At 31.3% G+C, this 25,226-nt stretch overlaps 3 protein-coding genes across 5 annotated transcripts; all 3 read left to right on the top strand.

Moving 5' to 3' along the window:
- Nucleotides 1-667: 667 nt before the first annotated feature.
- On the top strand, nucleotides 668-7,971 carry LOC105133009 (plastidic glucose transporter 4-like). Of its 3 annotated transcripts, none has more exons than XM_011036783.1 (14): nucleotides 668-905; nucleotides 1,007-1,316; nucleotides 1,387-1,561; nucleotides 1,655-1,722; nucleotides 2,005-2,137; nucleotides 2,229-2,328; nucleotides 2,417-2,529; nucleotides 4,555-4,648; nucleotides 4,786-4,939; nucleotides 5,471-5,617; nucleotides 5,710-5,783; nucleotides 6,618-6,706; nucleotides 6,889-7,003; nucleotides 7,476-7,971. In XM_011036783.1, exons 2-14 carry the CDS (start codon nucleotides 1,022-1,024, stop codon nucleotides 7,656-7,658), a joined length of 1,740 nt encoding a protein of 579 aa, XP_011035085.1. In that variant the 5' UTR covers nucleotides 668-905; nucleotides 1,007-1,021; the 3' UTR covers nucleotides 7,659-7,971. The 3 variants fall into 3 exon arrangements, with proteins under 3 accessions (XP_011035085.1, XP_011035086.1, XP_011035088.1); XM_011036784.1 differs by having other exon boundaries at nucleotides 1,393-1,561; XM_011036786.1 differs by having other exon boundaries at nucleotides 1,396-1,561.
- Nucleotides 7,972-8,777: 806 nt separating this feature from the next.
- LOC105133008 (plastidic glucose transporter 4-like) lies at nucleotides 8,778-11,263 on the top strand. The gene is made up of 5 exons (XM_011036782.1): nucleotides 8,778-8,909; nucleotides 9,002-9,075; nucleotides 9,910-9,998; nucleotides 10,181-10,295; nucleotides 10,768-11,263. Exons 1-5 carry the CDS (start codon nucleotides 8,801-8,803, stop codon nucleotides 10,948-10,950), a joined length of 570 nt encoding a protein of 189 aa, XP_011035084.1. The 5' UTR covers nucleotides 8,778-8,800; the 3' UTR covers nucleotides 10,951-11,263.
- An 8,769-nt stretch (nucleotides 11,264-20,032) lies between these two features.
- On the top strand, nucleotides 20,033-24,864 carry LOC105133011 (Core-2/I-branching beta-1,6-N-acetylglucosaminyltransferase family protein). The gene is made up of 2 exons (XM_011036788.1): nucleotides 20,033-20,907; nucleotides 24,181-24,864. The coding sequence occupies exons 1-2, from the start codon at nucleotides 20,419-20,421 to the stop codon at nucleotides 24,823-24,825; spliced, it is 1,134 nt and encodes a 377-aa protein (XP_011035090.1). The 5' UTR covers nucleotides 20,033-20,418; the 3' UTR covers nucleotides 24,826-24,864.
- The last annotated feature ends 362 nt before the right edge of the window (nucleotides 24,865-25,226 follow it).

Here is a 25,226-nt window from a genome sequence, read left to right on the forward strand (position 1 = left end):
ACTATTGTTTATGGTATATCAAGTTTATTTGATAATATGTGTATTTGTTTTTAATTAATAATATTTTTAAATACAAAAATATATTAAAAAAGTTTATATATATTTTTCTTTGTTAAGAAAAAACAAAAAAGTAAAATATCTAGACCTGTTATAAATGGAGGGACAGGAGGGAACAGCAAACGCAAGTACCTTGCGTGTCCTCACGTGCAAACACCTGGACCCACCTGCGACCCCTCCAACGCTGTCCAAGAATCTGATCCAAAATCCACTCGTCGTCATCCTCTTTCCCACATCCAATACATTTTTAATCACAGTCATTTATAATTTTTTTTTAAAAAAGGGTAAATAGTTACTTGCCTGTGAAAAAAACAAAAAAAAAACATTTATGGCTATTTATTGAATTCCAAATATATTTATAAAAATTACTAACTTTATTCGTGTAGTAAATTTAAAATCTTATTTGTGTATGGCACTGCGGGTTCTTCCTATAATATCATATCATCTATCATGAGCGCCGCATCAACAATTTTTAAATATGTTAATGGAAGTCTTAATAACACACCAGTAACTTTATCTGATTTTCAAAATGTCTTAATATTTATGATTTAAATGAAGTGAAGTGACTTGATTTGAATCTAATTTGGATTAATTTTGTGAATAATGATATTATATTCCTTTGATTTTGTGAAAATAAAATCACTATTAATGGAAGGAAAAAAAAAAAAAAGGAAGAAAGAGAATCGAATTCTCCACCAACCTTGTTCTCCTAGTACTAAGCAAGTAACGGAATTTCCAAAGCCTTCCTCTCTCTTATATTCATCTATACAGAGAAAAAAGAAGAAGAAGAAGAAGAAGCAAGCTTCAGTGGTCTTCACTCATCGGTGATCATATCATAGCCTTAAGGTGTCTCTCTCTATCTCTCTGCATTTGCAGCTTCTGTTCCTTTTTATTGGTTTTTTAGTGTGTTTATTTATTGACTTTTGTGTGATTGAATTTTCAAAATCAGAATTAATTAATTAAGATGCAAGCAGCGGTAATGTATGGAGGGGTCGTCGTCAAAGGTAGCGTTAACAGCAATTCTACAAGCCTAGCAGTTTGCTTTTCCAGAGCTCAAAAAGGCCGGAATACGAAGCAACTCTCATCCTCCATTGATTTCAGCAACACAAACTGTCAACTACTATCTTCTTCTTCTTCTTGCATGCCTCACCGCACCTCTTGTTTCGGATTGCGTCTCGATTCGTTCTCCTCTATGGGAACCGAACTCACTCGCTCCTCTCTCTTCCGCTCCCGCCCCATCGTCAAAGCTCTCGCTTCCGGTTCGTCCGGTTCGTTTTTCTTTATTTATTCGTGAAGTTGCGTGTTTGATTTTGATTTGAAAACTTTTAGGAGGAGGAGGAGGAGGAGAGGGAGATGTGGAAGAAGGTAGGCCAATAAAATCGGTTGAGGACGTTAATTATGTTGTGCCGCCGCAGCAGCAGCAGGGGAAAGCTTCGACCGGAACGGTTTTTCCGTTTGTTGGAGTTGCCTGTTTAGGGGCTATTTTGTTTGGTTATCATTTAGGGTAATTGCTTGTTGTTAGTTTTCTTTTTCTTTCTTTTTTCAATTGCATTGGTTTTTTATTTATTGGTTTTGGATGATGATGATGATGATTCAGGGTGGTGAATGGTTCACTTGAGTATCTTGCTAAGGATCTTGGGATTGTCGAAAACACGACCTTACAAGGCAAGGAATTGTTTGTTAATTCATCAATGGAATTTTGTTTGTTGGTAATTTGCCGGTAGAATGTGTTGATTACTTGAGTTTAATTCAGGAAAGCAGAGAATGTGTTGATTACTTCAGTTTTAATTTAATGAAACAGAGAATGTCATTTGCCGAACTAGTATAAACAGAGATCTATTTGGTTCTTTAGTATGTTTATATTTTTCTTAGACTTTATAGTGTTTTTGTTAATTTAATTGGCATTGCTGGGTAGTTTATAATCTCAGCACTCAAATGATTGAGCAGGATGGGTTGTTAGCACACTGCTTGCTGGTGCTACTGTTGGTTCATTTACCGGAGGATCATTGGCTGATAAGTTTGGAAGAACAAGGACATTTCAGTTGGATGCAATCCCACTTACAATTGGAGCATTGCTTTGGTTTTCCCTTTATCTTGTGTTTTTGGCTTTTTTTTTTTTAATTTTTTTTTATCATGCTTTTGCAAAAGCTTATGTTTTAAAAAAATTCCAGTGCTACTGCCCAGAGCGTACATACTATGATAATTGGGCGTCTTCTTGCTGGTATAGGAATTGGCATTTCTTCTGCTATCGTGCCACTTTACATATCTGAGGTTGTTACTTATCTCATTTTAATAAGGCCACTGTGAGTGTGTATGGTTTTTCAAGAGCTAATCTGGTGGTGCTTATTTTTTTGGTCAGATCTCACCAACTGAAATCCGTGGTGCACTGGGGTCTATAAACCAACTTTTTATATGTATTGGGATCCTTTTGGCTTTGGTGGCTGGATTACCATTGGCAGGAAATCCTATATGGTATGTTTTATATGCTTTCTCTAATGGTTGTATATGTGATTGCTATGCTTAATCAACATGAAGAAAGAAATAAGCATTTTAAATAAACCATATGGTAATTATATGCCTGACGATATAAGCAACAATGCTTCTGGTAATGCTGCTTCAAGAATCTTTTCTTCCATTTCCATAAGAAAGGTTTTTGGATTGTATGAGGTGGAAGCTATAGATGACAGACTTCGAAGATGGAGCAACAAAACTTTAGCTGTATAGATATGTCATACTGGTGCTAAATTGATGCAGTAAATAATTATCTAGCAAGTTTTTTGGCTTCTTTGTTTAGAGATGCTCATCAATTGTCTAGATTTTAGGACTAACCATACAAGTGGTTGCCAAGAGGAACATGATTTAGTTAAGGAGAGGAGAGATAATGCATCGATTTTGAATTTGACATTTCAAATTCTCTAATTGGCATGACATGTGACCTGTATAAAATCTTTCTCTGGAATTTGGAGAGTGACAATACTTTTGCATTTGGAAAGTTTGATCAGTCAATACATTTTATCCTTATTTCTCTTCAATATCTAAATGGCTCAAAAATCAAGTTGTTGGTATAAGGAAATCATATGTTTAGAAAGTGTTTGGCCTTCTGAATCTTAAGCAAATACAAGTTCCAGCAAGATGACGGGTTTCAACATGCTTTTAAAATAGGAGGAGAACAGCACTAGTATATGGGGTTGTGTAAATATTAATGAGGTCAGCCCTCATGCGAGACAGGATTTTAATATGGTTGTAGTCAAAAGCTCTGTGGGAATACAACAGGGTCGCATGACAGGGCAGTGTGTTATCGTTTGATTTATGTTACCAACAGTGCCAATTTAATGGACCTTCTAGCTAGTTCGTCTGTACAAGGATGGCAAGGTCCTGGAAAGTTTCGTTACTAATGCTTTGTACAGCTGAAAAGTGCAATGAAAGAATGTTAAAATCAGGAGCTGCCCATGCTTAACTTTTTTTAATTGTTATTTTTATCTTACAACTCCTGGCAGCCCAATCCTGGATTGGGTTTTCTCATCCGTGTTGTTTAAGATAGTTCCTCTGTGAGTTGAGGTTGGAATATCTTTTGCATATTCCCCCTTGTATTTATTTATTAATATTTTCATCAGTTATTAAACTTTGATCTAGGCAAATACGATTAGATAACTGCATCTAAATTTAGAGAGAAATTAATCACATTTTGTCTGAGTGTACCTTTAACATGTGCGCACTAATATTCTGTGTAACACCATTTCTTTTATTTTGTCATTGGGTGAAATTAACTGAAATGAAAAGGAATAGATGCTGCAAATGATGTGAGATACTAGGGCATTTTTCCTAACAAAATAAAAAAAAAAAACATAACTGAGCATTTCTATCACAAGTAAAGAGCTCAAGAAATGCTTTCAGCAAAAACCAAATGCCCTCATGATTTGCATTGAAAATTCCTTGATCCTGGAAATTTAACATTGCAAAGATTTCAAGTGAACACATTTTAAAGGTTACAATTTCTTTTAGTTTTATATTATGATGTTGTCTTAGCTAACTCCACCTAGCCATTCTAGCAATGGCCAATTGCACATCGAGTTTGCTCAGACTCTTTTTAAGAGCATTCAAGTATGCATAAATTTGGATGGAACCTTGTCAGAAAGTCTTAAATCTTTGCGTTAGTTTTGTGTAGCATTGAGGAATACATTGTAACCAATCGAAATCAGTGCTCTTGTGTTATTGCCAGAAAATGTAACTGTAAACTTTGATCTCATTAGCATTCCAGATAGAATAGTTCATCTACCTAATACACTTTTGACAAAATTGAAGTTGTAATGTCAAAAGAACACATGATTTTTGCACAATTGACCAATGAAAATAAATCGAGTGGCACTAAGTAAAAGCTTTGATGTTCATTTTTTCTTGAATGGCTATTAAAAAGCTCTTTACTGGAAATCATGTTGTTCATGAATAATCTTTCCTTTCTTAGCCATTTAATCGAGACTATTTACACACCTCCTTCAGGTGGAGGACAATGTTTGGCATTTCAGCTGTCCCTGCTGTTCTATTGGCTTTGGGAATGGCATTTTCTCCAGAAAGTCCACGGTGGCTTTTTCAGGTTTAGTTGTATTTAATCTCATGTCATTGAGGCCATTGTATATTTATTTATGTTGTGATATAGTTGGAATTGTATATGTTTTTAATCTAAATTAATCATTCATTAAGAAGATATTGATAAACATCTTTATCTTGCAGCAAGGAAAATTTTCTGAAGCTGAAAAGTCCATAAAGACACTTAATGGAAAAGAAAGAGTTGCTGATGTCATGACCGACTTAAGTGTGGGTAGTCAAGGTTCTGCTGAGCCAGAAGCTGGATGGTTTGATCTATTTAGCAGCCGCTATTGGAAAGGTACTTGGTTTCAGATGAAAGATGTAGATCTTTGGTTATTGGATTTGCAAGCACCAGTCTAAATCAGATGATATAATCTTTGTTTGGTTTGCCAAAACTTTCGCCACTTTAAGAAAATGTCTCAAAATTTTCTGAACAAATCCATGACTATACCTCTGCATTTTAATTAGTTGTTGACCTCTTCATTAAATCTACTAATACAGGCTTTACTGCATAAATGTTAATAGGCTCTTTGAGGAAAATCAAAGATTGTACTTCCCACAACCATCCAAGCCATTATTGCTTAAACAATGAATGGGATAAAAGTCTGGGTTATCACCTTGCATTCCTGCATTAAAAACTCAAGTCTTAGCACGTTTAGTGATTATGCCTTGGAAAATAGTTTTTGTCACAAGTTGAAAAACCATCCTAAGATAATCTTCTATAGCTTATTGTTACTTCAACCTCTTGGTATTTTAGTATGTGTATAACTAATAACTTTTGATTTGTCAGGGTAAATTATTTGTTTTACTAACATTTTTATTTATGCAGTTGTGAGCGTTGGTGTAGCACTTTTCTTTTTCCAACAAATGGCTGGTATAAATGCTGTGGTGTATTATTCAACTGCTGTGTTCCGTAGTGCTGGCATTGAATCAGATGTTGCTGCCAGTGCTCTTGTTGGGGCATCAAACGTCTTTGGTAAATTTTTGTTATCTTTCTTTCTGAATCAGGTGCATGTTTAACTTTACAATTTGCAACCATCATGTTTTAATTTGGCTGGCTTCTTCCAGGCACAACTATTGCATCTTCCTTAATGGACAGACAAGGAAGGAAGAGTCTTCTAATCACAAGCTTTTTTGGAATGGTAGGGTTACTTGTAGTTTCAAACCATTCATTCTTTTAATCAGAAAAACATAATTTTCTGTTACTTTTTTATGGTCATCAATAACAGAGCTTAGAGCCTTTTAAACTACCTCCTGAATTTTCATTTTGGGCTCAGATTATCCTTTTCTCTCCCTCAACTTTCACTGCTGAACTGTATTTTATGTCATTCCTATTGGTTCAATACCTAACTGGGAATTATTGAATTAAGAAAACACAGAAAAACTAAAAGAAGGAGATAAGGACCAATCTATACCTGAAGAAATTATCTTGACAAGGGCTGGTCTGCACATACCTGCTTGATATGCTGAAAATAAGAAGGATTTTCCAATCCTTAAGTATTAGTTTGTGATCTATCATCTCACATAGGCGACAGACTAGTGATGCCCTAAGCCTCACTTCTTTGTTTTCTTCCAGTATTTTGACCTGAAATGATTTTACAGATGCCTTGATGGATTCTCGAGTCATGAGCTCTCTCTCTGTTTTGGCTGACTGATGAATGGCTTTATCAGACATTTTGATGAGCTAGGCATTATTGATTTGCACCAAGTTAGATAATATTAGTATTTCAAGTCTGGCAACCTTTTCTTCTTCGAGCACACATGGCATAGAATTTGGTTGCATAATGTCAACCCACTGTTGCCAGGATCCCTCCACAAGTCCATGTTGTAACTTCTTGAGAGAACATGACATAATTTAACTTTTCTGCATCTTCTTTACAAACATTTTTATTCCCAAAGAAAAATATTCCAAATAAGTGGGACTAGGATAATCTTGTATCTAATACAATTCCTTTTTTGCGTGTTCTGTCATGAAGGCTGCCTCAATGCTGCTGCTTTCCTTGTCCTTCACTTGGAAGGCCCTGGCACCATATTCTGGAACCCTTGCAGTTCTAGGGACAGTTTGGTAAGTCAATTATTTTCCATGTGAGATAAGTCAAGCTCTTTTCTTCTGCCTTCTTGTTTCTGAGCAATTAGGGAAGATTATTTCCTTATGAGATTTAATTGAGCTTCTCCTTTTTCTGATGTCTGTTATTTTTATCCAATTGGATATGGTATCTGAATTGGACTTCTCATCTCTTGATACAGCTACGTGTTGTCATTTTCACTTGGTGCTGGTCCTGTGCCAGCTCTTCTTCTTCCAGAGATATTTGCCTCCAGAATTAGAGCGAAAGCAGTTGCTTTATCCTTGGGCATGCACTGGGTAAGCCATGAAAGAAGAACATTTGTAAACTATAGTTTTCCAATCGCAGATATCAGTGTTGATCACCACCTTCAAAAACTGCTATGCAATAAAGTTTGAACACTGACACAAACATATAAATAAGCAATTGACTGGAATTAGAAGAAAGTGTCTGAAAAACAAACCATCATTTCTTATGCCAAAGACTTTGAATAGTTCATTTTGTAGATATATGAATGCACGTGCATGCCTGTAGGGGAGGGCCATAGTCAGCTTGTTGATTTAGAGATAATACCAAGGGAATGGCCTCTGTTATGTGGAGTTTTGTGAGCAGATAGCTCACACATTTGTATTCATATATTTGTTACTTGTTTTTGAGTGTAAATGTGAATGGAACTTTTAATTTACTTCTATCTTTTTTTTCTTTGAGAATGTTTGATTGGTTGATTACTTGATTACATGCTAAATACGATTTGGTTTTCTATGGTAACAGGCTGCAAATTTTGTCATCGGCCTGTATTTCTTGAGCTTCGTGAACAAGTTTGGGATCAGCTCTGTGTATTTAGGATTTTCCGGCATCTGTCTTTCTGCTGTGTTGTACATAGCAGCTAATGTTGTGGAGACAAAGGGACGCTCGTTGGAGGAAATAGAGCGAGCTCTTAACCCAACAATTTGATCAGATCAGGGTACTTGTCGCAAGGACACAAGGTAACATGTCACTACACCTCATGGACATTGGCCTTAGGATAGATTGTGGTTTTAATCCCCGGAGGGTTCATTGTTCTTGCGGAACGTTCACTGGGCTTGCTTATTGTCCGGCATTTTCAAATGCCAAATCTCTGTTATAACCAGCTTAGTGAACAAACTCACGAACATGCGGGTCATCAAAACTGAATGTTGAGTATCACAAAGATTTTGTTTCCCATGTGATTGTTGAATGAAATTCTATATGACCATTCCGCAGAGTGATTAGAAAATTAAGTGAAGCTTCTGAGCTTTGGCAAAAAGCTCAAATCTGAAACCGTAAATGATGCATGTTCCTGTAAGTTAAGCTCTTAAATGGCCAAGAGAACCTGATAAGGACTTGTTTGGTTGCTTTACTGGCCATATCATTAGTCCATTGACAATGTTGTGAGACTGAGATTTCTGTGATATTAAAGAATTTACACGAACACCAACATAAAAAATCTCTTTTTATTTTTATAAGATCAAACTTGTATTCCTGAATGCCGTTGAACTGAAACTTGAAACTTTCAGAGTCATGCTGACAGGCTGATAAAAAAAAGAGAGTTATGTTTACATAATCTCTTCTGGTCTTAAGAAATTGAATAAAGGACGTGGAAATCCCAGATTGTTATGGTAAGTTGCTCGAATAAAATCATTTACATTCAGACCAAATCCTTCCTGTTCCATCTTTTCCATATCACCTCTTCATTACCTGCCACCCCTTGAAAATATATTTCTCGTTCCATCGTTAAGAGCTTGTGTTGTCTAAACATGTAAATGAAATACAATAAAAGCAACAAAACTTTAAGTTGCCTTCAGCTAATTTTTCAGCCATAAGTTATTAAACTCAACCCTGCATAGGCCGATGAGTCCATTCAAAACCTAGCCTGCAACGTGTGTTTTATTTTGAGCTGGTTTAAAAATTGACCTAAATAAACTTAATTTAGTAAGCGTTCAGAAATATGGTTGTACCTATATTTTTTTAAAAATTAATTTTTTTGCTAAATATTATTTTATATATATATTTTGGATAATTTTAATATGTTAATTTCAAAAATATTTTTTGGTGTAGCACTTTTCTTTTTCCAACAGATGGCTGGGATAAATGCTGTGGTGTATTATTCAACTGCTGTGTTTCGTAGTGCTGGTATTGCATCAGATGTTGCTGCTAGTGCTCTTGTTGGGGCATCAAACGTCTTTGGTAAATTTTTGTTATCTTTCTTTCTGAATCAGGTGCATGTTTAACTTTACAATTTGCAACCATCATGTTTTAATTTGGCTGGCTTCTTCCAGGCACAACTATTGCATCTTCCTTAATGGACAGACAAGGAAGGAAGAGTCTTCTAATCACAAGCTTTTTTGGAATGGTAGGGTTACTTGTAGTTTCAAACCATTCATTCTTTTAATCAGAAAAACATAATTTTCTGTTACTTTTTTATGGTCATCAATAACAGAGCTTAGAGCCTTTTAAACTACCTCCTGAATTTTCATTTTGGGCTCAGATTATCCTTTTCTCTCCCTCAACTTTCACTGCTGAACTGTATTTTATGTCATTCCTATTGGTTCAATACCTAACTGGGAATTATTGAATTAAGAAAACACAGAAAAACTAAAAGAAGGAGATAAGGACCAATCTATACCTGAAGAAATTATCTTGACAAGGGCTGGTCTGCACATACCTGCTTGATATGCTGAAAATAAGAAGGATTTTCCAATCCTTAAGTATTAGTTTGTGATCTATCATCTCACATAGGCGACAGACTAGTGATGCCCTAAGCCTCACTTCTTTGTTTTCTTCCAGTATTTTGACCTGAAATGATTTTACAGATGCCTTGATGGATTCTCGAGTCATGAGCTCTCTCTCTGTTTTGGCTGACTGATGAATGGCTTTATCAGACATTTTGATGAGCTAGGCATTATTGATTTGCACCAAGTTAGATAATATTAGTATTTCAAGTCTGGCAACCTTTTCTTCTTCGAGCACACATGGCATAGAATTTGGTTGCATAATGTCAACCCACTGTTGCCAGGATCCCTCCACAAGTCCATGTTGTAACTTCTTGAGAGAACATGACATAATTTAACTTTTCTGCATCTTCTTTACAAACATTTTTATTCCCAAAGAAAAATATTCCAAATAAGTGGGACTAGGATAATCTTGTATCTAATACAATTCCTTTTTTGCGTGTTCTGTCATGAAGGCTGCCTCAATGCTGCTGCTTTCCTTGTCCTTCACTTGGAAGGCCCTGGCACCATATTCTGGAACCCTTGCAGTTCTAGGGACAGTTTGGTAAGTCAATTATTTTCCATGTGAGATAAGTCAAGCTCTTTTCTTCTGCCTTCTTGTTTCTGAGCAATTAGGGAAGATTATTTCCTTATGAGATTTAATTGAGCTTCTCCTTTTTCTGATGTCTGTTATTTTTATCCAATTGGATATGGTATCTGAATTGGACTTCTCATCTCTTGATACAGCTACGTGTTGTCATTTTCACTTGGTGCTGGTCCTGTGCCAGCTCTTCTTCTTCCAGAGATATTTGCCTCCAGAATTAGAGCGAAAGCAGTTGCTTTATCCTTGGGCATGCACTGGGTAAGCCATGAAAGAAGAACATTTGTAAACTATAGTTTTCCAATCGCAGATATCAGTGTTGATCACCACCTTCAAAAACTGCTATGCAATAAAGTTTGAACACTGACACAAACATATAAATAAGCAATTGACTGGAATTAGAAGAAAGTGTCTGAAAAACAAACCATCATTTCTTATGCCAAAGACTTTGAATAGTTCATTTTGTAGATATATGAATGCACGTGCATGCCTGTAGGGGAGGGCCATAGTCAGCTTGTTGATTTAGAGATAATACCAAGGGAATGGCCTCTGTTATGTGGAGTTTTGTGAGCAGATAGCTCACACATTTGTATTCATATATTTGTTACTTGTTTTTGAGTGTAAATGTGAATGGAACTTTTAATTTACTTCTATCTTTTTTTTCTTTGAGAATGTTTGATTGGTTGATTACTTGATTACATGCTAAATACGATTTGGTTTTCTATGGTAACAGGCTGCAAATTTTGTCATCGGCCTGTATTTCTTGAGCTTCGTGAACAAGTTTGGGATCAGCTCTGTGTATTTAGGATTTTCCGGCATCTGTCTTTCTGCTGTGTTGTACATAGCAGCTAATGTTGTGGAGACAAAGGGACGCTCGTTGGAGGAAATAGAGCGAGCTCTTAACCCGACAATTTGATCAGATCAGGGTACTCGTCGCAAGGACACAAGGTAACATGTCACTACACCTCATGGACATTGGCCTTAGGATAGATTGTGGTTTTAATCCCCGGAGGGTTCATTGTTCTTGCGGAACGTTCACTGGGCTTGCTTATTGTCCGGCATTTTCAAATGCCAAATCTCTGTTATAACCAGCTTAGTGAACAAACTCACGAACATGCGGGTCATCAAAACTGAATGTTGAGTATCACAAAGATTTTGTTTCCCATGTGATTGTTGAATGAAATTCTATATGACCATTCCGCAGAGTGATTAGAAAATTAAGTGAAGCTTCTGAGCTTTGGCAAAAAGCTCAAATCTGAAACCGTAAATGATGCATGTTCCTGTAAGTTAAGCTCTTAAATGGCCAAGAGAACCTGATAAGGACTTGTTTGGTTGCTTTACTGGCCATATCATTAGTCCATTGACAATGTTGTGAGACTGAGATTTCTGTGATATTAAAGAATTTACACGAACACCAACATAAAAAATCTCTTTTTATTTTTATAAGATCAAACTTGTATTCCTGAATGCCGTTGAACTGAAACTTGAAACTTTCAGAGTCATGCTGACAGGCTGATAAAAAAAAGAGAGTTATGTTTACATAATCTCTTCTGGTCTTAAGAAATTGAATAAAGGACGTGGAAATCCCAGATTGTTATGGTAAGTTGCTCGAATAAAATCATTTACATTCAGACCAAATCCTTCCTGTTCCATCTTTTCCATATCACCTCTTCATTACCTGCCACCCCTTGAAAATATATTTCTCGTTCCATCGTTAAGAGCTTGTGTTGTCTAAACATGTAAATGAAATACAATAAAAGCAACAAAACTTTAAGTTGCCTTCAGCTAATTTTTCAGCCATAAGTTATTAAACTCAACCCTGCATAGGCCGATGAGTCCATTCAAAACCTAGCCTGCAACGTGTGTTTTATTTTGAGCTGGTTTAAAAATTGACCTAAATAAACTTAATTTAGTAAGCGTTCAGAAATATGGTTGTACCTATATTTTTTTAAAAATTAATTTTTTTGCTAAATATTATTTTATATATATATTTTGGATAATTTTAATATGTTAATTTCAAAAATATTTTTTTAAAAAATAAAAAAATTATTTTAATACATTTCAGCACAAAAATTATTTTAAAAAGCAACTGTATCCGTATTTCTAAACAGGCTTAAGTTAAAACTAGTCGACTTAGCAAACCTGATATGTTAAATTATTATTTTTATTTAAAATCACATTATTTTATTTAAAAAATAAAAATTTTTTTTTGGATTGCTTTATTAAAAATGTGACAAGAGTCTTGGGTAGGGTAAAACCCTGGAACAAGCATGATAACAACACTTTCAGCCTAGAAGAATAACAATAATGTCTACATGTTGGCTCTCTTTTCCATCCTTCTTTTTTGTCAAGCTTACAAACAAAAGAACACACAGAGACCAATATGACTATATTAAATTGCTGATCCACACTAAAGCCATGAGCATTTTTAAAGAAGAGAAAAAAAAAACAAGAATTAAGTCATCAACTTGACTAGGTTTAATGAGCTTGCATAATCTTACATATTCTTACTTATATGAATAAAAAAATACAAAAACAATAAAGTAACTAATTGACCAACAAAAAAAACTGGCAAAGAAAGAAAAGAAAAGGTCGATCAAAGACTATCTAAGATAACATGCCAAACTTGTAACTTGGTCGTGATATCAGGTTATGTTGGCAAAAGCAATTTGAATAAACCAATGAAGCTTAAATATCAAATAACTTAATATAAAGGGTAAAAATAAAAATAAAAATAGTTTTTTATAAAAGCAATTGAAGAAAAAAGATACGACTTAGCTCATGTTAACTCATTGACCTTGCGACCATAGATATAGGATTGTGATAACATAATAAAATAACAAAAAAAAACATGAAGATCAATTCTTAATAAATCAAATGTTGAAGGATAAAATTTAAAAGATAATAAATTTAATAAAGAACCTTAAAAAAAAAAACCAAAATCAACTCATATTAATATTTGAAATTCATGACTTTAATTATAAGCCTGAGATTAACTAACCCCATGGAAGACAAAACCTAACAAACAACAAAGTCAATTTTCAATCACAAAATAATGATGGATGGAATTGGGAAAAAAGGTGATAAAAAAATAAAATAAATAGTAATAAAAAAGGGGTAAGATCTGACATAAAAATAAATTGAAATCATATATTGAAGGATAAAATTGAAGAAAAAAATAATTTACAAAAGATAAGATGAATAAATAAATAGTAATCAAAAGAATGAGGATCAATTATATTAAAAAAATAAAAAAAAACTCATGTATTTTACTAAGAAAAAGAGAGAGAAAAAGGGGAGGAAAAGAAAAAAATTTCATTGAATTTCTATCGTCGGTTCACCATCGATACGAGCCTCACATTGTTAAGATCTCGGTGTGTTGCTCCTAACACTACCAAAAAAGAAAGGCGCGGACTCCTCCCATTCATTGCATTGCACGTGACAATTATTTTTTTTTAGATATATTTTACTTATATTAAAATATCCAATTGCCCCCAAGTTTATTTGATAATTACAAAAAAGCTATAATGAAATGACTAAAAAACCCCTTAACACAAATTCAAGAAAATAAGTTTTCAAGGGGAGTTAAGTAAGTATATTTGGCAAAAAAAGATGAAAAGTTAAAAAAAGCCCTTTGCCCCTAGTAAATGTTTTTTGTTTTTTAATTTTAAGGCTAAATTAGTAATTTCATTGTGCAAAAAATATAAAGCGATATATTGATCCCTGTTTAATTTGATAATACCAACTGAACTTCGTGAAAAGACCATTTTACCTTCCAACTTGTGCTTCCTTGGCTTGTACTGTCAAGAGCAAAAAATCCTATAGCAATCTAAGTATAATAAGTCTTGCTCCATGATGTTTTTTATTAGTGCCCCCTAATTGTTTTTATAAATGGACAGGGGTGATCACTTTCGGTTGGATTCAGTTTTTATAAAAAAAGTAACCGAACTGAATTTTTTTAAAACCGAAATTGAATTGAAATCAGTTCAAACTGGTGGCTTGCTTTATTCAATTTGGCTCGATTTTTGCTCAGTTTTTTCTGGTTTGGCATGATTTTTTATGTTTGGGTTTGATTCATTTTAGTTCGGTTTTTTCGGTTTCAAGCTTATAAAATCAAAATTGAACTGAGCTGGTTGATTTTTTTTCAAAATTCTAATTGGTTTAATCAATTTTTTTCATAGTTCGGTTTTTTCGGTTTCAAGCTTATAAAATCAAAATTGAACTGAGCTGGTTGATTTTTTTTCAAAATTCTAATTGGTTTAATCAATTTTTTTCATAGTTCAGTTTTTTCAATTATTTTTTTCCAGTTTTTTTGGTTTAATTGGTTTTTTGATTTTTTTGTTCATCCCTAATAATGGACATGAAAAAAAATAGGTGAAGGAATGTGTTACACTAATGTTGAATTCAATGGCATAATTGCAACCTATCTTCAACAAGAAATATAATAGTGACTAGTACATTGCTCGCCTTCTACCGTGAGTTAGATAATTGTTTTTTGTGGAAAAAAAAGAAGATATAACCATTAGCAATAAAAATTTTATTGCACCAAGAAATGTTTTTAATGTGAGTCTTTTTTTTTATTTTAATCTTGAGTTAAAAACCATCATGGAGGACTATAAGAAAAAAAAAAAAACACACTTACTAATGTTATAAGAAAATAATGTTATAAAATTTCATAAAAAAGATTGAACAATATCTAATGAAACAAAAAAATACAGCGATAAAATAAAATCTAAAACAAGAATCATAAAGCAGTATATTAAAAAAGAGCTCGCTAATATAAAAAAGGAATTGCATTGGTATTCAATAAAATAAAATTCAAATTATTATATAGCCAATCTATTTGAATGACCAAAGTGTAAAATATAGGAAAAAATAAAAATAAAAAACAAAAAAACAGAGAGGCTAGACACGTGTATGGGTGCCGATGCCTAACATATCAAAGAGAAGCTACATCCACGTTCCACACATCTTAATTTTTGTATATTAAAGGATGGGTGACGAGTCCTCCATTGTTTATTAAAAAGAAGATGCAAAGACATGTTATTTGTAGCCCTGGCAACCATAGGGTCTTGGGTAAGGCCATATAGAGGTATGTTATGTTTAAAAAATTGATTTCAATCTATTTTTTTTTTAAATATAGAAATACGTTAGAAACTTTGATAAATTTATTCATGACATCACATCTTTCAAAAATCCTAAAATCAACAATAATTAAAAAAGCTTCTCGAGCTCAGATCTACAATCTCATTTGATGAAAATGCCAAAAACACTTCGATGTAACTCTCTTCATCAAATAAAGTTGGCATCAAGATCGATTTATTTCATAGTCGGAATCAATGTTAACCAAGATTTTTTTCTCTTCAATCAAAATCTAATGATTCTCTCTCTTTTCTGTCAAACTAGGGATTGAAAATAAAAAAATAAAATTGTCTTAAAATGTAATTTTTGAAAATTAAAGGGATCATAAATATATCATTTGAAAAATTAGAGGATTAAAGTGAACTTTTTTAACACCAATTTTTATACAACCACTTATTTTTCTTGTCTTTTTATTTTGGTCATCTATCTTTCAATCTTGTCCCCTCTCAACAAATTCACTTAAGTTGGCCAACAATTTAATCTTATAAAGGAAAAAAATAAATTCTAGAGATGAAAAAAAAAAAAAAAGGTTTGGTGTTCTAGTGTACAGTGCTACATCTCGAGCACCATCTCTTTTAACTTTTCCTGTAATATTGTGGAAAAAAAAGCCATATCAAAATGGGAGATGTGAAAAGTGATAACAAAATGGAAGTTATGACATCCATGTTTTGATGCATTCACATTAATTACAAGCATAAAGTATCAAAACTTTGCAACATAAAAGCATTCCAGTAAAAAATCAATCTAAACTCACATCAACTTTCACATACCTTACTCTATATTCTTTCCACAAAAAAGTAATGACCCATTTAGCAAAATACATTAAAGGTTAAATTTTATTACTCAAATTATCAAAAGAACTCAAATTTGCATATACACTAGCTATTATTAACCCACACTTTGTTACAGGTTATAATTAATTTTTTTTTTAAATACTAGCTATGCTAGCTACTTCAATGTAAATTAAAAAGCTTATGCAAGTATCTCATTAAATAAATTAATAATTATTCATGTAAATAAATGAAAAACAAATCGTTAACAATAATCAAAAGAAAAATTGATAAAATCGATAAATAAATGAAAATCAAGATATTCATCCACACAAAATGAGAACTTGTTTATTAAAATTAATAAAAGATAAATCCTCAACCTAAAAAATCATGAATTAAAAAATAAACACAAATGAAATTAGCTAAATAAACTCATGTCCTAAAAAATTATTATGCAAGGCCAAACACTTCAACAATGTTATTTAAAAATAAACCTTATTTATATAAAACCCAAAAAATATTCTAGATGAATTAGCATAATATCTTGAAAAATCAAACAAAAACATTAATAACAAAATGGCAAGCAAAATCCATGACTTGAATTATGAAATTGAGATAAACTTATAGAAAAAAAATTGAAGATAATTATAAAATTAATATTTAACAAAAATATAGAGTGATAAGATTGTATGAGGTTGAATCTCCAACAAATTAAATATTGAAAGATAACTATTTTTTAGAAATATTATTTTAAAATAACTATTTTTTGAACAAAACAAAACCTACTTGTATAATGTACAATAAAAAATAAAATAAAAAGTCAGCAAAAATTAAACACAAAACAAAACTTTTTTTTTATTAAAAAACCTCTATCCAAAAACAAATTTGCAAAACTTGTGATTTAGGTAATGAGATCAAGAAAAACTGATGAAAAATAATATGAAAGTAACCACAGAATTTTTTTTAAAAAAAAATTATTGAATGATAAAATCGCAAAATAAAATGAGAAAAAAAATTCCTAACCATATTAACACTTAAAACTTATGACTCGTATTATTAAGTTGGAAGCATGACAAATGTAAAAATTGTAAAGCCCAATCCCAAATAAATCAAACACTGAAGCATGTAACTCGTTAAAACTTCAAGTATATAAAAAAATATAATTAAAAAATAAGGGTGGAAAAAAATAAAAAATAAAATTGAGGGCATTTAAAAAATTAAATTGGAGGGTTAAATCATAAAGAAAAAAAATTAAAAAAAATAAATCAAAAGAATAAGGGCTAAATTAAAAAAAAACAACATAACTTTGATTGAAGGATGAAATTAAATACTAATAAAAATTTAATAAAATATCAAGGGTGAAAATGATAAATCAAAAGAATAAGGATCGAATTGAAAAAAATAATATATGATAAATTGTAATATAAGGATTGGATTGAAAACATAAAAATTATTTTAAAAGGGGTAATGATGAAAATAAGGTTTGAAATTGAAAAAACAAAAAAAAAGAGAGGACAAACATGTACTTTAACTAAAATAAAAAGAAGAGTAGGTAGAAGAAACGACCAATGACAACGAACCATTGGTTCACCATCAATATAAACCAGTCACCACACCAGAAGAAATAGTAAATGATGACACTTTCAGTTACACAACAAAAAATTATTTTTTGACAAACAGTAATAGTAGTGCTGCACGCACCATCAAAAAAGCGCGAAAGCTATCAATGCGTAGGTATGTGAATAACTCTTATTGGCAGCTTTTTTGAATTTAATATTAAAAATAAATATTCAGGGATATTGTGATATTTTTATATTAATTTATTTGTTATTTCCAAAGTTACAGAAGGTTTTTATAATTTAATATTTAAAAATAAATATTAAATTATAAAAACCTTCTGTAACTTTGGAAATAACAAATAAATTAATATAAAAATATCACAATATCCCTGAATATATAGAAGCTATTTTGTCTTATCTAAGGTTGAAGAAATATTTTACTTAATTTAGAGTTTGGCAAAGTTAAAATAACCCTTGGTTAATAGGTTTAAGTTTGGTTTGGTTGATATTAGAGGTAGAAAAGTATTTTTACTACACAAAATAATTTATAAAAACAATAATATTCTTATTCAATCTTGTCATGACCAATAAGTTAGCATAACAAATCAAAATAGACCATATCTTAGCTTTCTAACTTTTCCACTAAGATATAAATTTATTATAGTAATTTATAGTAAATTGCGTCTATTTTATCACTCGTTTTTAGAGTATTGTTAAATAATACACATATGAATGTTATAAAAGGAGATGTCATTGATGATCATACATGCTTAAAGCTTGAAAAGCTGGTCTTGAGTGACACGTGTGAGCTTTAAATTGGGTTGGAAAGAAGGGTTTGATGCTATTACGTCTCTCCTCTCGTCTTCGTCTTCGTCTCCTTCTTCTCTCTGATTTATTGTCATCTATTTTTCTTCTCTTTTGTTTTGATGGTGTTAAACGGTGCGTTTTAAAGCCTTCTCTTTTGGTGAGGCCAAAACGGCGAAAAAGGCAAAAGTCGTGCCTTTTTACTTCTTAAATGCATGATCTTGATGGATTTTATTAATAATAATAATAATAATAATATTTGATGGATAATAATAATAATAATAATAAAAACAGATGCAAAATTAGCAAAGCCAATTGTGGACTAACTTCTAAAACTTTTATTAATCTAAATAAAAAAAATAAAATAAAATAAAATAAGTAAAATGTGATCTTCTTCTTGTTCAAATACTTTTAAGAACTGATTTCAAGTTCAAATTCCAAATCTAATATTTAAATAATGTTATTCATTGTAAAATGTCTATCTCATATTAATTTCCCAAATTTAAAGTCAAGAAATTCAGTGGAAATGGATTTTTTCAGTAGTTTCTTTGAAGAGGTGGCTAATTTGGCTAACCAGACCTGTGAATGGTCATTATTGAGATGAATACATTATTTTAAAACTTTAGTCTTTCAAGGGATAAAAGAAATAGCTTGTAAAATAAGCCAAAAATCTAACGTGATGTCTCCCTATCATCAGCATGGAAAACTTTAAGCATCCTCCAAAACAAAAATAAATAAATAAATAAATATTGCCCCCTAAAAAATCTTCATTCTCAATATTCAAACTTGACCACACAAGCAATCATTGATCTTTCAACTGGTAAAATTTCAAAGTCTTTCGAATGAAGATGTTGACTTCAAGCTCCAGCTGCTATCTCTTCTGAACCGAGCAATGCCCTCTCCGGACTTTCAAGGGGGTGTTTAGTCCCCTAGTAAATATTATTTTTTAAAATAATTTTTATTTAAAAATATATTAAAATAATATTTTTAATAAAAAAATGAAATTAATATTTTTAATGATTTTTAAATCATTTTAAAAAATACCCAAGAGAATAACATCAAACATACCATAAGTTTGACTTTGTAGCTCACATGCATCAACATGGGTATTTGTTATTATTAATATGCACAGTTTTTGACTGACAAACAGGAGCAAATTATATTCATAATCCCTATACACATTTGCAGTCCATGCCCTATCTCACAATCAATCAATTGACTATTCATCAGCTTGCTTCCTTCAAGTAAAATTTTTATAAATTTTGAATAGCATGATCCAGAGCATAATTATAAATATATTAAAAAACATACTTTTTAGAAAATACTTTTAAGATAACGATACTAAACACGCATCTAGACCCCAATATTTCGCTACCTAAATTCAAGCAATGATTTGGCGCCATATTTCTCTAGATTAGTCAAAATGGGTTGCTGGCCACATATTATCTAGGATCGATTGGAGGCCAAGACCTAACAATTTGCTTAATTGAAACAGTAATTGAGTAATAGTTGGTTTTTGCATTTCAAAAATATTTTTAAAAGGATTTTTTTTTATTTTTTATTTTAGATTAATATTTTTTAGATTGTTTTAATGTGCTGATTTTAAAAATAATTTTTTAAAAATATAAAAGATATTATTTTAATATATTTTTAAATAAAAAATATTTTGAAAATAAATTATAATTATATTCTCGTACACGTTTTCAAGAGGAACAAAAAGCTAGAAGAGACGAAAATATAGTGCTCAAGCAAAAATTGAGTGCGAATGTGGTTGCTTGCCTAAATTTAAGCGAAGGGCAGGCTTTGGTGTCCTGATTCTCTGATTTTGTCAAGAGTTCTGCTGGCTATTGCGTTGTCTATGATCATGGACCACGACCAAATCGCAATTTGTCCATTAATTTCTTATTAGGTAATGGAATTAGACTTCCTGGGAAGAGGTGAAATAAGAATAAAAATGGTGCTGGTCTATTACTACGGGAGAAGCGACTTGCAGCAACTCATTCTGGCTACCATTACTTGCGTTCCAAGTATTTTCATCAACGTCCAGCTATAGTTCTTGCAATTTAAATTGAGAATCTTCTCCCCTAATTTCCAACAATATCAGTAGCAATGGCTAAAGAGCAATATCTAGGAACCCTATCAACTTTGATCCCTTTCAAGCCCCATTCACAACTAGCCCATGTCTTCCATTTCATGTTCTTCGTTTTCGGCTTGTCACTTGGAATGATACTTTGTCAGTATCTCAGGAGTTTCCCATTCACTTTACAAGCCGCTCCTAGCCCTATGTTTTCACCAATACCATCGAAGTCATTGCTGGTAGAAACAACGCATGAACTCCTCGCAATGCACAATATGAGTGACGAGGAGTTGCTGAGGAGAGCATCCAAGGTCCCGATAGTTCAAGAATCTGCTCACAAACATGCTCCAAAAGTGGCTTTTATGTTCTTGACATATGGGCCGCTTCCGTTGTCTCTCCTGTGGGAGAAGTTCTTTGAAGGACATGAAGGACTCTACTCCATTTATTTGCACCCACATCCTTCTTACAATGATTCATGGCCTCGAAGTTCTGTCTTCTATGGTAGAAGAATTCCTAGCCAGGTTAGCTTCTTTCAAAATCATTGCAAATTCGATGAAATCCCTTACTCAGTGAATCAATATTGTTTGAAAGTTCTCTTCTTCCTTCCTTCCCTTTTGTCTGTGGTAATTAATTATACAAGTACCAAACCAGCTAGGTGAATTGTTTAGGCATATGCCAGGTTATAGGTTGGAAAGATTTCATAAATCCAAGACATTCTTGAGTAGAATTGAACTTAAGCGGTTCTTTTTAGATTTAGGTTGGTATTGGGATGCGCAACTATGCATCAAATCCTAATTACACTACTATTTTTATTTTATTTTTCTTTCTTGAAATTTGTTTTAGTTTTTTCTTTTTATTATTAATTTACGATATTTAAGTTTTCCTTTTCTTAAGAATGAATTCGTATTTTGTAATGCTAAGATAAGATCTTTTAAATAAAAATAATAATAGTAAAATAAAATTATAAATTCCAATTCATAGCCAAAACTTATCATGCTAGACTTGAACTGAAAAAATCTACAATTTTTATAGGCATATTACATTTTTTTTTAAAAGGTCAAATTCGGTTATATCAGACAACAATAAAACGAATTTTTTTTATTTTAAAAAAAATTTAAAAAATTAAGATTTCTTTCTTGCATTGTGCAAAATAGTAATGCTTTCTTAAACGTAAATCTTGCAGCAAATATATATAATAAATGGAAATATAAAACAAACAACCAAAAAGATCACTATATTTATTTCTTGTATATTCTTTCATATTCAGTGCTAAATGTGTTTAAAACTATTTTTGGATTAATTTGCATAATAAGAGACTAACGTCTAATTTATGGGACAATCTTAAAGATGCATATCTTACATGGGCTTTATATAATTTTTTAAAAATAATAAATATCTGTGAATATTGATTCCAAAATTTAAATTCTGAAAATGAAAAAAGGAAAAGCCTTTTCTTTACCACCAATCCAACTCTTCATGATTACACCTCCAATGGCGTAGGCCCCACAAATTAAGACCTATCAATTTTGATGGATTTTTCTTTATCCTCTTGGATCGTACAAATGCATTGGCAGCGAAATCTCAATTTTCTCCATTATTATTGTTTTTTATAGTTAAAAGCTATTTTTAAATTGATTTTTTTTATAATTTTAATTTTTTTAATATATTTATATTAAAAATATTTTTTAAAAAATAAAAAAATATTATTTTAATATATTTTAAAATAAAAAAATATTTTATAAAACAAACACTATCACAATTCCAACTATTACTATTAAATTTTCATAAAGTTACCTTTAAATATAAAACTATTCAATAACTCAATTTTTTCTTTTATTTTTATATATTAAAAGAGATATAACTGCATATATTCTTAAATCTTATTATTAATTTTAAATTAAATGATTTGAATTAGGTGAGAAAAATACAATATCAAACATTTAATTTTAATTTTAATTTTCATTATGCATCGAATTATGATTATTTAATTTAATAAATATAACGGTTATGTTCTCTTTGAGAACATGAAATGATTCCACTCCAAAATTTTCCCTACCATTGAATGGTCATGAAATCAGTAAATCAAACGGTGGAAGAAATTCTTTGATTTAGTCGAGAAAAGTACTAGTATCTTACATAAACTTTGGATAAAGATAATATAATAATTAATTTTAACAAATTTCGCATAAATAAACACCTAAAATAAATTATTAAAAAATTCTATAATATTACGATCTCCTACAATTGTATCTATCACTGTATAACAAGTTTTATCACTCATGATACATCGTGAGTAAATATTTTTTTTTTGTTAATTTCAAACATAATAGAAAAATATTTTAATGGTGTAAATATTTTTTTTTAATTTAGAAACACAAACATGTTATTTTCACCATAAATATAATTTTAAGTTAATTTTTAACATTGTAAAAGAATGTATCCATATTATAGATATTTTTTAGTATATCATCATGATTTATGTTAATTGAGAAATAAAGATTATTTATGTCTAATAAAATAAATTAAAAATTTATGAATTTATAACCCATGAAAGAGTTATTAATGTTAATTAAATATTTAAATGAAAAATTATCTTTTCTCCTAAAAACAAAATGATTATATAAATATTTAACCTCGACTTTTCCATTTAATCTATGCATTTTTTATTTAATTTAGAGGTTATTTTATAAAAAAAAATATTTTTATTTTTATAAACACATTATAAAAATAAGTTTTATTGATATCAAATGTAAAATAATTTTTTTTTGAAATATTATAAAATTAAAAACAAATAATATTTAAAAAACATGAATTACAATTTTTAAAAATGAAGAGCATATTAATTTAGATTTAAAGACAACTAATAAATCGATAAACTGAGAAAATATTATTAATACTATTTAAAAGATAAAATAAAAATTCAACCTTTCTTTTAAAAATCAAAAAATCAAAGACATATGGGTATGAAAATATTTAACTATTGTTTTTTAAATATACATTTATTTCTTTAAAAACCCAATTTTTAAGTGGTTTTTACTTAAAAACATCTAAAAATACATAAAAACATTCATAAATTACTTACTAATTTCAAAAACATATCTCAAAATCACTTAAGAAATGAGAGCTAATCAAATCTAAATTAACCTGATTTATTTTTTTGGATGTTTATAGAAAAAGATCATTATTATCAAACCCTTATACCAAAATTGATTATTTTAATTTTTGTATGTGGTCAATCAATAATTGTTTTTTCTTTATTATTTGTTTAGTGATTTTTTATCTTTTATTTCAAATTCAAGGATTGAAAAAGAAAAAAGAAAATTTTAAATTAAAATAAAAAATTTTAAAACTTTGAGATTGACCATACATTTTTGTCTTCATGTTTCATATGGTAGTCCTTTATCTTTTAATTTTATTTTTTTATTATAATTTAAAACATTATTGCATAGGATTAGGCCATAAAAGAATCAAATAAAAAAAATTAAAGAATGAAATAAAAAAAATAAAAATACAATAAGCTTTGGGATCAAAACAAGAATTATAAAAACTTTAAGATTGACCCCGTATTTTCTGTGTTTTATATGACAGTTCTCTATTTTCGTTTTTACTATAGTCTAAAACATATTATGAGGCCATAAAAGAATTAAAAGAAAGAGAGGAGAAGCTTCAATGTTTTTATAAACGGTAAAGCAGCTGGAGAAAAACTATAGTTTTTTTAGTTTATTTGTTAATTGGTTAGTTTTTTTTTCTTTTATGTAGCATTTTTCTAAAATTTGTTTATATTTTTGTTGCAGGCAGTCTACTGGGGGACCGGAACAATGATAGATGCCGAGAGACGCTTGTTAGCGAATGCCCTCCTTGACTACTCCAACCAAAGATTTGTATTGCTCTCTGAATCTTGTATTCCACTGTTCAATTTCAAGACAACATACGACCACGTCATGAACTCAAATTTAAGCTTCCTAGGCTCCTTTGACGATCCAAGAAAACCAGGTCGTGGTCGGTACAACCCTAGAATGTGGCCTGCAATAAACATTACCGATTGGCGAAAAGGGTCACAATGGTTTGAGGTGCACCGAGACATGGCGGTTCACATTATTTCCGATAAAAAATATTACCAGGTCTTTCAAGAGCATTGTCACCCGCCATGTTACATGGATGAACATTATTTTCCAACATTGGTGAACATACTTTATCCTGAATTAAATTCGAATCGGAGCATCACTTGGGTGGATTGGTCAAGGGGCGGTCCTCATCCAGCGAAATTCGGGTGGGCTGATATTACAGACGAATTCTTGAATCAAATTCGGCTTGGTTCCGAATGCGTTTATAATGGTAACACAACCTCAATGTGTTATCTCTTTGCCAGAAAGTTCTTACCTCAAACACTAGAGCCTTTGTTAAGGATCGCTCCTTTGCTGCATGTTTTTGATCCTTGACATTCTTGTCCAAATGCTAATTATTTCTCTCAGTGGCTGAGAAGTGCGATATACTTTTACAGTATGGCTTTTCCCATCAAAATATCTTCAATTTCATTCACTTTCAAGCTGGGGGCGTTCTCATCAAGGCACAAGTAGGTGTAAATCACATCATCAGGCTTTTTAAATGGATTGAATTGGATGGTAGTGCCCTTTGCTGTGTGCAAAGCACCAAATTAAGAGAAAACTCCAAGCGCGTACATGCATCTCCATCTCAGCCATGCGTGGATAAACAAATACGTTGAAAAGGACTTGTCCAGTTTCCCAATCTTCACTAATAATGACTAGGCGGGCACCGAGATATTTGTTCCCATGTGCATGGCCGGCGCATGAGTTCCGACATCACGAGTGGGCAGTAGGGG

This window comes from Populus euphratica, unplaced genomic scaffold (genome assembly GCF_000495115.2).
Source record: "Populus euphratica unplaced genomic scaffold, PopEup_1.0 scaffold99.1, whole genome shotgun sequence".
Classification (NCBI taxonomy): Eukaryota; Viridiplantae; Streptophyta; class Magnoliopsida; order Malpighiales; family Salicaceae; genus Populus; species Populus euphratica.

Bases quoted from the DNA above. Each gene is read 5' to 3' on its own strand.
- LOC105133008 (XM_011036782.1), top strand. From the start codon at position 8,801: ATGGCTGGGATAAATGCTGTGGTGTATTATTCAACTGCTGTGTTTCGT. The intron at 8,910-9,001 runs GTAAATTTTTGT...GGCTTCTTCCAG, and splicing joins TGGGGCATCAAACGTCTTTG to GCACAACTATTGCATCTTCC. The intron at 9,076-9,909 runs GTAGGGTTACTT...TCTGTCATGAAG, and splicing joins TCACAAGCTTTTTTGGAATG to GCTGCCTCAATGCTGCTGCT.
- LOC105133009 (XM_011036783.1), top strand. From the start codon at position 1,022: ATGCAAGCAGCGGTAATGTATGGAGGGGTCGTCGTCAAAGGTAGCGTT. The intron at 2,329-2,416 runs GTTGTTACTTAT...TTTTTTGGTCAG, and splicing joins TGCCACTTTACATATCTGAG to ATCTCACCAACTGAAATCCG. The intron at 6,707-6,888 runs GTAAGTCAATTA...CTCTTGATACAG, and splicing joins GCAGTTCTAGGGACAGTTTG to CTACGTGTTGTCATTTTCAC.
- LOC105133011 (XM_011036788.1), top strand. From the start codon at position 20,419: ATGGCTAAAGAGCAATATCTAGGAACCCTATCAACTTTGATCCCTTTC. The intron at 20,908-24,180 runs GTTAGCTTCTTT...TTTTTGTTGCAG, and splicing joins GTAGAAGAATTCCTAGCCAG to GCAGTCTACTGGGGGACCGG.